Genomic DNA, 14,295 nt, shown 5'->3' on the forward strand with positions numbered 1-14,295 from the left:
TGCCACTCATTATTATCCCTAGTGATCCAAAACAAAATTTTTGCTTCCTGTCCCCGTGTCCTTACGCTCTGCAGGTCTAAAAGTCTTTGTTGCAAAGAAAAGAATGCCTCCACCAGGAGACACAACAATAATTCTATTAAACTGGACATTAAGACTGCCATCCTGCCACTTTGGGCCCCTCATGCTTCTAAATCAATAGATAAAGAAGGGAATTACTATACTGGCTGTGGTGATTGGTCCTGATTACCAGGGAAATTGTGCTACAATACAAGTAAGGACAAATATGTCTGGAATACAGGACATCCTCTAGGGGATATTAGTATCACCAAGCCCTTGATTAAAGTCAATGGAAAACTACAAAACCCAATTCAGGCAGGACAACGAACAGCTCAGATTCTTCAGAAATGAATGGTTGTATTAACTCACCAGGCAGAGCCACAAACAGACAAGGTGCTAGCTGAGAGCAAAGAGAATATGGAATAGGTAAAGCAAGGTAGTTACAAATACCAGTTATAACCACATGTTCAGTTGGCAAAACAAGAACTGAGATTATTATAATTCTTACTTGTTTTGTTATGAATGTTTGTATATATACACATACAAATATATACATACATTATACATATACACACACATATTGAACAAATATCTTTTTTCTTCCCCTCCTTATCCTATTATCTAATGTAAGATGTATTAATAATAATTAACTTTACATTACAGTATTTAAGTTATAGGATAGCAAGGAGAAAAGTAAACATCACCCATGGACTAGGACTTTGCATACTCTTCCAGGGAATACTCTTCTGGGGAGTATTCTTGGTTGTACACAAGATAGTTGTATCATGTTAAAAGTACGACTTAGTTATTGTCTTTACTTGGAGATTAAAAAATGGTTTAAGGAGATGCATACAGGTGCCAAGCTGACTAGGGGTGAATTATGAAGTTTTATGTGTCAACTGTGCTAGGATACAGTAGCCAATTATTTGATTGAACATAAACCCAAGTGTCACTACATAGATATTTTGTAGATGTGCTTAATATCTACAATCCCCTGAATCTAAAAGAGATTACCCTCCATAATGTGGGTGGGTTGCACCCATTCAGTCAAAAGGCCTTTGAACAAAACTGAGATTTCCAATAATGAAATTCTGCCTCAAGACTGCAGCATCATATGCCTGTTTTGAAATATCACATTGTATCCCACAAATATGTAAAATTGTTATATGTCAATCATAAAATTTTTTTTTCTTTAGCCACTGGCCAGTACAGGGATCCAAACCCCTGACCTTATAAAAAATGTTTTTAAAAACTGCAGCCTCAGCTGCTGAGGTTTTTCCAGTCTTCTGGCCTGCCCCACAGATTTTGGAATTGCCAGTCCCCACAATCGCATAAACCAATTCCTTGAAATATATCTAATACATCTATATCCTAATGGTTCTGCTTCTTTGGAGAACCCTGACTGATATAACCTTCTTCCCCAAACATCCCATTTTATTTAAAATTTTGTTCTTTGCTAAAATATTTAATTATTATTTTTAAATAGTTAAGAATTCAAAAAGTACAATGAAACTTACAGTGCATCGGCTCACTCTTGGGGTCTGTATTCCCCAGATACCTAGCTCTACTCTTTGGAGGCCACCAATGCCATCAGGCTCTTCCATGTATCTCTGCAGAGTCTATCATACAGAAACCAATAGGAATATTCACATCTAGTTTTTCTTCTTATACATAAATTGTAGCATGCCACAGTTTCCCACCATGCTTTTTTCAATGAACATTATGCTTTGGAGATAATTTCATCTCAGTACCTAAAGCACATCTTTGCTCCTTTTTCCATGGGGCAAATGCAATAATTTTTCACCAATACTCTAAGATGAAGGTGACCATATAATCTCCTATCTAAAGTGACACACTTGAGAGTGAAAGGAGCATTATTAATAATTTATACTAGAAACAGCACATATAAACTGTTACTGTTCGAAAAACCAGGATGCACGGTCATCTTACCTATGGTGGATATTTAGGTTGCTTCCAATCCTCTATTTCCAAGTTGCAAAGAATATGCTCGTAAATGTATAATTTTTAATGTCTATCCACATTGGTAGGATAAATTTCTAGAAATGAAATTGCTGGCCCAAAGGTTAAGTGTATTGAAAGTTTGAGAAAGATTGCCAAATTGCTGTACATAGAGGGTATATAACAATTTATAATTCCACTAGCAGGGCATTAAAAATGCCCACCCTACTTACTAGATAATCTGGTCCCCATTGACTTATGATGCCATTTTATAATGTTTTAAGTCCTCATATGTATGTACTAAAGTCTGTTTCTGAGTTAATTCATTCCATTGATCTGTCTAGTGGTGCACCTAGTTTTTATATACCACCTTTTAAAAAGTTAATCTAGTTTTATATTCTTTATATTCTTGGCAGTATTCTTGCTTATTTTTCCAGATGTACTATAGAACGATTTACCTATTAAAACCCTCGGATAAAAATTTTAATAGTAGCAGTATTTACCATGCAAAAATTAAGTAGCTCTATTTATTAAGCAGCTCCATTTATTATAGTTTCTTTTCTTGAAGTTTGTAGATATATAATTATTATTACCTGCAAATAAAAATTCAGCTATCTCATTTTAAAAAACCTTTGTTTCATGCACCATTATACTGGCAAAAATTTCTTGGACACTTTTAAATAGTAATCCAAATAACAGGAATTGTAGATTTTAACAGGTGTGTCTAATGTTTCATTCGGTTGTTAATAATTAACTATTTATAGCTCCCTATAGGTAAATTGTTATCTCTTGCCTCAATTTTTTGGTAAAGGCTATTGTTCTTGCCCATTTTAGATGTCCCTATTCTGTGATTCTACAGCACCCTGTGTATAGCTTTATCACAGCACTTTCTATACCAGCTTCCTTTACTGAATTGTAAGTTCCTTAAAGAAAGGTACCACAACTTAATCTCATTATTTGTATTGGAAGGAGGGAGAGAGGAAGGAAAAGCAGCACAATGCCTGGCCAACTGCCTCACTGCACAACTCTAGGGATAGCATTCACACATATTGCACATGAAAGGTAGGCACAGAAACATGAAATAAATGGTGCTTCTTAGAATTGTGCAATTTGGGAGAGTTGGTGACTGGCAACAGCAGGTGTTCGATGCATATGTATCAAACTGTACCAGTGACAAACTATCAAAAAACACAGGAAGAAATTAACAAACTTGAATGATGGACTGAACTCTTGAACATACAAGGCATATTCTAGAACTGTAATAGCTCTTTTGTGGAGGTTAAATTAGTCTCATGGTTGAGGTTTCTTTTCTAACTGACAGTTTAGCTAAAACGATCCTCAAACCAATACCTACAAAAAATACTCATACTTATTCATGTTGTTGAACCAGTGAATTAATGAGATGGTTGGTGAATTAATGAGAGTGAATTAAGTTTACTATGTTCTTTAAACTTTTGGAAGAAGTCTAAAAAAAAAAAGACCTATATAGTGCTCAAGCTATATTTTTAAAAATATTATTTTATTTATACCCATGTATGAAAAAAATGGCTATACTATCATGTTTACATATATACTGATATTCGAAACAGAATTCAATAATCAATCATATTTAAATTTTATAAAGAACACATAAACATTAAAAAAAACATTGATTGGTTATAGAAAGCAAAGTGGCAGAAAAAAACATTAGCTATAATTTTCATTTTCACTAAAGACCAGCACCCTCTGAGAAGAATCAAATCAATTAGTAACATTCATCTATACTGCAAAATAATATATACAAAGGAAAGTTATTGATTGTACTGATTTTATTACTTTTGCTAAGCCATTTTATCTTTCTCTTACTCAATGCAAAGAAATAAAACATAACCTGAAGAAAAACATATCCTTACTATTCACAATAAAAAGGGTCTCCATCAGCAGGCCTGGACATATTGTACAGTAGGGGGCACTTCATGGCTCAAGTGGATGGTGATACCATTTTGATTCTAATCTGCTGAATAGAATCTCATCCATATTTGGTGACTGGACTAACTCCATGGGAGCTATGATAGACTGAACCATTTTTGTGGTATCCCCAGATCTCACTAAATAAGAAAAGACCCTACACAAGGAATTAAAACAATCAACCTGTTTATAAATTATGTCTATAGGCCCTTTCTTTAGTATAAAGTAGAAAGGGGCCCTTTCTTGAGTACATGGATACAAGTATTATTGTAGTCTGAAGATTGCTGAATTGATATTGTGGTGTTATAATAAAGATAAGGAACGCATCAGAACTACTGTCAATTTAAGAAACTTCCACTACTTGTCTCAATTCTTCAAATAATGGAGCAAGTTCCTTTTCTAGGCTGACAATTAGTCCTAAAACAAAGAGATTAAGAAAATTAGATTGTTAAAAAATGTTCCTGAAAGTCTCTGACTTAAGTCCCCTCTTGTCCCAAACTTATAGTTACTAAAAAGTAAACAAGACATCGTTTATTTCCCATAACTAAAATAAAATATGGTAATCCTGAATAAAGTAACTCAAAATTCCACATCCATTATGAAGTTTATTTTCATCATCTATTATTAAAGTAGATAAAAAAATGTATGTGTATTAGTAGATATAGAATAAATAATATGCACTATAATTTGTTGAGTTCTGAATGAAAATCTTAATTCATACCTTACTATTTCAAAATTTACATCAATTCAGAAATAATACATATGATTTTTACTAAATAAGGTATACTTTTTCCTTTTTACCAGCAAATTTTAACAGATTATATATATCAGAAGATAGGTAAATAGGGAGCTTCAATTTAAGCAAAAAAAAAAAAAAAAAAAATCAAATTTATTTTATAAATTCAATAAAGCTAAGACATAAATGAGTATTTCAAGGGAAAAAACATTTAAAAAATGAAGTAGAGTATAAAAAACATTCACACGTTTAAAAAGAAGCTCAATGGTAAATCTGGGAGACAAACTCATCTAGAAATTAACATATCTAGCTTCTCCCTAGTTTATCAGAGTGAAAGGCTATATACCTTAGACAATGCCTACTTTATGTTCAAAGATCTTCTTCTGTCCTACAGAATATTAAAAGCATCTGAACTCCCAAGAAAACGATCTAAAATATAATCCTGTACATTACCACAATATATAACAACTGATGATTTAGTATGTGATGATTGATGATTTATCAAAATTGAGGTTTAGTGTATTTAAAATATTGACACCACTACCACCCTATATAATTTACAGTGTTTTTACACATAGTATTTTACAGCTTTGAAATGTTTAGAAATGGAAGAGACCTAACAGATCATCAAATCTAAATCCTTCATTCTAAAGATGAGGTATCTAAGGACAGGCTTCAGTGATGTAGCTAGAATAATATATTCAGCTTGGGAAAAAAAAAAATAAAGAAATGTATAACCGTTCTCAACAGTAATCAAATCTGAAGGAGACAAACTTTAAAAAAAATCATCCTACTTTATCCAAAAGAGAGTAAAAAAGTTACAATCCAACTGAATACTGTGATTTTACACATAAATATCCAGTAAAAGGTACTGAATATAATGGGATTTTACTACTCTCTATAGAAAGTACAGATTCCTAGCATTTGTTCTAAAATTCTCCAGACCTCAAGAATGTGAACATGTTCATCATACTCATGCTCTTTAAATTCTCAATCACATTCATCTTGCCTGCTATCATTCAAAATTAAAAGAATTTTCTAATTTAATAAATCAGTCTATATGGAATTAAACTCATCCTTGATTATTTTATGTGTTTTGTTTGGTTATATTTTTCACCCTCTTATTGTTTTCTTAAACTGTTTTAATGTGAGCAAGATGTAGTACTCAAGATAACATTTAATTTTCCTTCCTCTCTCAAAAAAAATCACCCATATGCTGTCTCATTTGAACTGGAAAATAACCTTGTAAGATGAAGAAAGCAGATATTAGCTCTACTATACAGATACAAAATTAGGATTCAGACACATCACTTTTCCCAAGATCAAGGAAAAAAGATGGTAGAACTGGGCCACAAATTCAAGTTCGCTCTAAATCTTCTATTCCTATTTTATTAGACTGCACAGATACAGTAATATAAGGAATTAAAAGCCATATTTAAGGTAATTAAAACACACCTGTATTGGCATTGCTGCTTGCTATGAAACTCACCACCAAAGGCAATCGATTAAATTGAACCACCTAAAAAGAAAATAAGATCTAAACAATATGTTGCATTGTAAAAAAGTAGTATAACTCAACTGAAATGTCTTAATCTTTAAAAAATGTTCAAATGCACATGGTTACTAGCCCAACATCATGGTATTACATCACAAAAGATAAAGGAGCTGAAAGTAAATATTTCCATAAAACAGAGTTACTGATTATCTCTTAAAGACACTGATAACACTTAGCCTAGAAAGTTTTTAAGATGGAACCATGTCTTCTTCATCTTTTTATCTTTAAAGCACAGCAGAGTGTCAATTACATATTAGGGGCTCAATAAACAGTTGATAAAAGTATTTTTTAGTCATTCAAGTAGTTTTATTGTTATGATTTTTCTGCCTCCAGTGTAGCATTGTAATTTAAATTAACTTTAACCCAATTACCTTTAAAAAAAGCCTCAGCTTCATCCTAATCTTTATTGGTGAAATTAAAGGTTAGATAGGTTTGTTATCTTTTACCTAATATGCACTAAAATATATAACTTTTAAAATAAAAAATGTCACTAGTGTATCATGTACATGAATCATACTCTAGGAAACATTGCTCTATAGCAGAAGAGATTAATTTATTCTTAAGAAAATGCAGCTGGATATCAAGAGATATTTAACAACTAATTTCTTCTCCACAAATAATAACCTCACTTATACATACATTTCAAACCAAATGAAGAAATTAACAGTAATAACAAATTTAAATAACATTTGACTTTCAAGGAAATTTTTTTTGTCACAACAAAAAAAGTATCATTTGAGAAATGACAGTTGTTTAGCTAAGGGCACCATCTACTGGAGGTAATAGTGACCTGACTTACCCTTTTTAATATAACATGTACTTTATTATTAAATCTTTTAACTACTTTTCCATAGTAATTATTTCTTAGTGTAAAATGTGAAGAAAATCACTACAGCTTAACATAACCTACTTGAAAGGCTAAAATTGTTAAATTTCATCCCCTTCACAACGGAAATTCAGAATTATAAACCAAGCTATTTTATATAAATGACAGAAGAATGATAGTTGAAATCAGCAAGCCATGTGATACTTATGAACTTACCTGGTAGGTGTTATAGTAACAGATGATACTTTTATTTTTTGAAAGTCCAAGTTTGCTCCCTTGATCTGTTGCAAGTGCAAAAGTAGACAAGAAACCAGGTCTCAAAGCATGCTCTGGAGCATTGTCATTGGCCACTGGAAAAAAAAAAAGGGATTTAAATAAAATTATGCAGAAGATACATTAGGGACAAGATTTACAGCACCTTCATTTATTTTTTTTACATAAATCCATAAAAAAAATTGAGCACAAAGATTATGTTTCACAATACTGAAAATCATATTACTAACTGGGTCTCATTAATTTAGGTGGGAAAACTTGCTCAGTCAGAAGTTTAGTGATTAAATGTGATTACTAAACTAAAAGTTTATCACTCAATTGAGCGATAAACTAAAAATTGCTCAATCAGAAGTTTAGGGATAACTAAGGGAAGAAATGCAGAGTCACAATTTTTTTAATTTTTAAAAGGATACTAAAATTTTATATTTCATATTTTCTTGTTATCTACCTTAAACACAGATTAAGCAGTACATTTAATAAACTGAATATTCTGGTTATCTGAGAGCCAGGCTAGAATAAAATGAATGAAAAAAGGTACAAAAAGTTTTGCTTTCATAAACCCCACAGTGGCAGTATCTCTCATAGATATTAATAATCCTGCAGGTGGCTACCTGTTTCATGTTTTTCTCACTCATTAAAAGGCCTGAATGAAGTTATCTGTATCAATAAGTGTAGAGCTCAAGGCTTTATCAGAAATGTTCAGAAGGAATATTAGAGCTGAAAAACCTGAGATTATTTTGTTCAAAGCCTTCAACACATTCGAGAAAAGGCAAGTGACTTTGTCCATGACCACCTATGTTTTATGGTGGGTTAGAAAGTACACTGGACCATGCATATGGAGATGATGAGTGCTACTACTGTCTTATCACTGACTTACATGCAACTTTGAACTGGCAATGTACTCTTTGCACTTGACCACCTTCATTTTTATAAAATCACATTACCTCTAAACTTCCTTTCAATTCCAAAGTCTAAAATTATTTTACATATACGATAATACCAGATGGAAAACAAATTGTAAACAAGACATACAAAACATTATTTAATATTTAATCTTTGGTAAAGCTATTACAGTGTTCCTGTATGACTAGGAACATCCAATCTGATTATACCATAAGGTAGAAAATAGTAAAAATGGTCTGAATCCATACTGACTCTATGACATCATATACATTTTTTAAAAAAGTTAGAGTGCTGTGTTATAACACCAACCCAGCAGCCAAAAACAAAACAAAACAAAACAAAACAAAAAAAGCTAAAAATCAGGTAAAAATTCTTATTAGATGCCGATTAACTAAAGTAATTGTGAAGTTAAAAGTTTTAATCTTATTTCCAGTAAGACAGCAGGAAATCAGGCAAGATTAAACAAAACAATCAATATATGATGATCCAAATATATGGGTGTTATCCTAAAACTACTGGCAATATTGATTAAAAATGTATCTATGTAGGGGTGTCTGTCTGTGTGCATAATATATCTAGCAGCATACATGCTCACTCTCATCACTTAGATTTACTAATGGTCCGCATTATACCATTAATGTCTTTAATGGGTAAATAGGCTTGTGATGACATATTTGCATAATACATTACAGGTTCCAACTCAGCCTTTAACGTACAAAAGCAAACATTTCTCCCTAAACTAAGACTATCTCCTGAATTTACTGAAATGAGTTTTATATGTTTGCCTTCTGTACTACTCAGATGTAAATACACACATTTTTAGTCAAGAGGAAACACAACATTGCATTTAAGTGTTCAGTTTTACCTTTAATAACAGGTACTCCATCTCTATCTGACACAACAATAGCATGGAGCCCTTCAACACTAGAAAGAGAAAAAAATTAAAATATTATAAAACATTTCATTTTCTCAAAATATGCACTTCAAAGATGTAATGGTAATCTCATGCATATTTCTGAAAACCATGGGAACTCAATTATTGATAGTCTATGCTTCCACAATGTGTTTGGCAAAACTCTCCCAGAAATTGAATGAATATTTATGACTGGCATGTTCACAATATTTACAAATTTATGCAGTTTATTGATGAAGATATAAAACAGATGATTCTCCATTAAAACTGTACGAGGGTATATTGAAAAGTTTGTGAACAGAATTAAAAGATGATATCTTTCCATGAACGTTTTGAAGTATTCCTGTTTTCATTCCATGGTTTACAAAAGTATAAAAGGTTATAGTGCCAAAAAAAGAGAGCCTTTTTCCTTTCTCTCATTCACTCCAATATCAAGTGCCCAGTACTTGTGGCACTTAATATTTTATGACACTATGACAAGCAAAAACAGACAGAGCCACTACCTTCCCAAAGCTTACAATCTAAAAAGTGAGTGGCTACCAATCAAATAATCTCACTAAAAAGTAAAACTACAACCGCAACAAGTGCCATTAAGAAGTCTGTGGGGATAGAAGAGACTATAAAAGAGGGGGTTGATTCAGACAGGTGGGTCAGGGAAGGCTTCCCTGGGGAAGTGATAGCTTAGCTGAGATGTTAAATTGTTGTAAGCAAAGAGGAGCAGAATGACCATTTTAGGCTCAAAGACAGGGAAGAAAGAATGAAGGCATGCAGCAATCCTTTCAGCTACACGTACATAAGCAGTAAGCAGAATAGTCAAGGTTATAACTCTGAAGTTAGAAAGACCTGGATTCCAGTCCAGACTCTGCTGCTTACTATTTATGCTACTTTGGATCAGTTAACGAAATCTCTCTAGGCCTCAGTTTAATAATCAGAAAATGAGAATAACTGCACCCTATTTCCTTCCCCCTCCCCCCCAGCTGCCCCACAACATCTTAGAATGTAAAAAAATAATATTAATAAACTTTTTTAAAAGGAATAATTGAATAATTACTTATTTAGCTATTGTAAAATTTAATAAAATAAAGCATGTATAAAGCATAGGCTGGTACATAGTTAACATTCAAAAATATTAACACCAGTGGTATCAATTGTGCAAAATTACTGACAAAATTTATCACTCCAGTTTAAGTAGTAAATTATCAGTGAGAATCCCTAGGAAATTAGCAGTTAGGAAATATATAGTCTAAAGCACAAAAGCGAAGTGTTAAAAATTATAATGGTGAAACATACCCAAATTTTGACATTTGTGCAAAACCCTTTAACTATTAACACAAAACCTATAGCCCTATAAGTATCTTACAATATCCGTAAACTGTAACTCAGAGATATATTCAATGTTCCTTCTATAACCCAGATTTATCCATTCCTTATATTGTGTTAACCTCAACGTTTTAATTTTGGAATAAGGAATATCTATATTAACCTAATGTTAAGGCACCAAAATTAAAATTTTTTAAAAATCTCATTGTCAAACTTTTAATTCTGAGAAGTATTATCAAAATTTGAGTGGAAATGTTACAACAAATTCATTTGTCTTCCTCACACTAAAAGTAATGAAATGACTATGTATAAATGATTTTTATACTATTATTGGTATTATCTCCTGTTATTCAATCCTGACATGGTCTATAGATTAAAATATATTCTATAAGATTAATACATAAAACAATATATTCTTCTAAATTAAAAACTAGGTTAATAAGAATAAGAACATATCCTACTGATACTTGCACACATGCAAATCACTTTGTGCAGTTATCAATAATAATGGCCAACTGCCAAAAAATAAACAAACTGCTAAGACTTTGTAGTAGTCCGTTTTGTGTTGCTATAACAAAATACCTGAAAGGAAAAATGACATTTATTGCTTACAGTTTCTGAGGCTGGGAAGTCCAAAGTCCATCTGCTGGTGGCAACAGTGAACCAGGGGTCTCACATTGCAAGATGGTGGAAGCAGAGAGAGCAGAGAGAGAGACAGACAGACTCTCCTCTTCTTTTAAAGCCCTCAGAACCATGCCCTTGACCACCATTTTTAATTCATTCACCACTGCATGTTCCTACAATCCAATCACCTCTTCAAGGTTCCATCTTTCAATTACCATAATAGGATTTCCCACCCTCTTTACAGTCACAGTGGAGGCTAAGTTTCTAATACATAAAACTTAGGGGACACAATTGAAGCTTCAAGGGAGTTTTGAGGGGACATAATTCAATCCACTACAGACTTGTAAGTGGATCAACTATACTTCTGTTCCTAAGTCTACCACCAATGTGGTGGGATGTCCCTTCCCCCGCATTTTAGTACTCTTTCAATAAGCTTCCAACAAGGTAACTACAGATAAATATAGAAAGCCTTCACTTTGCACAAGTCCAATATGCACATTTTAGACACCACAGTTTAGTTAAATAACACCACTCCCTCCAATAGCACAAGTCAAATTTGAGCTAGCATGGCATATTAACTGAATAATTACATAAAGTATAAACTCTGCTAACTCTTCAGTCCACAAAACACTATGAAAATAACTTTGTTATTAAGAGGTGCACACTGTGATCAGTAACCAGCCATGTCACTTCTTCCAAAGTGAGTTGGTGGCTGATCACTAAGCATCTGTTATTCAGTTCCTGCAGATAGAGCAAATGATGTAGTTTAGTATTTCCTTGTCTCTCAGTGATAAACCATGTGGCATTAAAAAAAAATAGATAATGGAAAGAGGGAAGTGGCCAACAAAGATGAAATACAGCAAAGAAATAAAAAATGATAATGATGGAAGTGAAATTTGAACAGAAAATAAACAGTTATAGAAAAAATAGCTAACCAAGGGAATGTTGGCACTATTTCTGTTATAGAGACTCTAGATACACAGCCAGAGAAACCCAGTAAAAGCAAACTTATTGACATAAATGAGGAAAGTGGTTGTGATGAAAATGTCCCAGAGGAAGTGATGCTGGCAAAAAAATTCACATTAAAGGAAATTTCAGAGATATTTCACAACGTCGAAAATACAAAGGATAAAACGTGGAAAGCTGATGCAAACTTGGAATGGAGTATGACAATTTGCCAAAGCATAGAAAAGATACCTGCTCCTTATCTTAAAGTATATGAAAAACAGGTAAACACTGTTCAAACTACTCATTTTTTATTACAAAGAAATAAAACACTTTATTTCTCAATGTTTCTAATATTTTAAATTAGTGTACTAAACAAATATTAGTTTTAGTATTTGTTTTCATTCCCCTAAATATTTATAAACAACAATAAAAAGGTTTTAATGTTTTGAAAAAATTTTTAAAGGTCACAATAGTTATTTTTCCCATTTATTACTAAAATTCCTTTGCAGTTTCAGCTTCTTTGAACATTTTCAGAGCTCTGCATTACCATGCAAAGCTAGGACTGCCTAATTTATAAAATGGTACATCAAATGGACTGTGTGCAGGCAAAAGAAAGCCTTGTGATTTTTCAAGGATGAACTACTGTTTAAGTCTAGCATTTTCGGGTTAGACTTAGCAATTAGGTCTTAATAGCAATATCAAAAGTAAAGGCAAGTTCTTAATTTTGTTCCCTTAAAATTAGTATAACAACTTTGAAATATAATCCAGTAAACTGCTATGATAGAATGAATATTTGAAAGAATTCAAAGGGGTAAGAAATCTGAGTCCTAACCCTCTGCCATCCGTTAGCTGTTTATCATTAGACAAGTAACATAACTTCTGTAGACCTCATGTTATTTATCTGCAAACTCGAGGACATCACTTGTGCTACCTAGGGTTATGTTAAGTATTTGAAAGTGCTAAATAGCAGCATAATATACACATATTAATCTAAAAAACAATAATATGTAATGCAAAATTTATCTAATAACAAATTAAGATTTCTTACCTTGGTAACTTTTTATACAGGAATCGCTTTAGGTCCTGAAACAGAATATTAAAAAATTGTATTATAATAATATGGCTTTCATTGGTTTTCTAGGTCCTGTCGTACCCACATTTCAGGGACCTTAAGTCATCACTCATAACTTTTCTTATGTTTTACCCTTCTTTCTGATTTTGATATTTACTATTTGTACAACTTGGAACAAGTTAAGTAACCTTTTTCTCTAAGCCTCAGTTTCATTATTTGTTGAACAGGGATAAAAACAGAACCTACATCATGAGATTGTTAAAATTTATTGAGAAGACGTGTATATTAGCATACTTAGATACAGGAAAAAAATACATATTAGCTATATATCTAAATCACACTTTTCATACTATTTTACATCCTGTTGCTATTGTGTTCACTTGGGAATATATTATGAACATCTTTCCATGTCCATAGATAGACTTTCTACCAACATTTTAATGATCCTGGGTAAGTTAATTACCTTCTCCAAGACTCAGTTTCCTCACATGACTGAAAATAAATGACAACATATGTCAAGTGTTTAGTATGGAACACAGTTGGACTTATGAAATAGAAGACTAATTTTGTCTCATCATACTCTCATATGGGAAACACCATTGACAATTTAGGCATCAATTAAGACCTCTACATGGATGATTCAGGTATCTGTTGTTTTGAACCTCTAACCCTTACTATTCTTCAAATCTACATGATCATTTTATCTCATGTTATCACCACCAGCTTACTTTTGCTGTCATCTTAAACCCACACACAAAACTGAACTTATCATGTCGCTAAAGAGGTATCGGTTAGAAATCATCTCAAATTACTGCAATGAACCTAATGAGACAGCACCACCACTTACTGGAAAAGGATTCTGAGCACATGCCCTACTGATCCCAGACTGACGGGAAAGATAGCTAACCATCATTTAGAATTTCATACGGTAAAAATACAGAGCCTCTCTCATGCCCCGGTAGGATGAGGGAGTGTGCAGAACACAATTTTCTCAACCTCAGGCACCTTACTATCCTCCACCCCCATTCCAGGCAGAAACTCAGGACCGTGCAAATGCATTCATATTAGTCTCCCACTCCAAATCCCAGAGAAGATAATGGGCGGGGGGGGGGGGGGGGGGGGGGGGGGGGGGGGGGGGGGGGGGGGGGGGGGGGGGGGGGGG

At 33.0% G+C, this 14,295-nt stretch overlaps 1 protein-coding gene across 3 annotated transcripts in view; it reads right to left on the reverse strand.

Annotated features, from left to right (window-relative positions):
* The window catches only part of LAMTOR3 (late endosomal/lysosomal adaptor, MAPK and MTOR activator 3), a 32,457-nt gene that overhangs the window by 17,399 nt on the left and 763 nt on the right, over positions 1-14,295 (reverse strand). The window contains exons 3-7 of one of the 3 annotated variants that reach the window (XM_008585009.1): positions 13,110-13,144; positions 9,122-9,180; positions 7,297-7,430; positions 6,155-6,218; positions 1,253-1,676 (exon numbers count right to left, since the gene is read on the reverse strand). In XM_008585009.1, coding sequence (XP_008583231.1) covers positions 1,648-1,676; positions 6,155-6,218; positions 7,297-7,430; positions 9,122-9,180; positions 13,110-13,144 — 321 coding nt within the window. In that variant the 3' untranslated portion in view covers positions 1,253-1,647. Of the gene's footprint in view, positions 1-1,252; positions 1,677-3,514; positions 4,381-6,154; positions 6,219-7,296; positions 7,431-9,121; positions 9,181-13,109; positions 13,145-14,295 lie in introns of those variants that run through there. The other 2 variants (XM_008585008.1, XM_008585007.1) reach the window with 2 other exon arrangements.

The sequence above is a fragment of the Galeopterus variegatus genome, unplaced genomic scaffold, assembly GCF_000696425.1.
Source record: "Galeopterus variegatus unplaced genomic scaffold, G_variegatus-3.0.2 Scaffold3422, whole genome shotgun sequence".
NCBI lineage: Eukaryota > Metazoa > Chordata > Mammalia > Dermoptera > Cynocephalidae > Galeopterus > Galeopterus variegatus.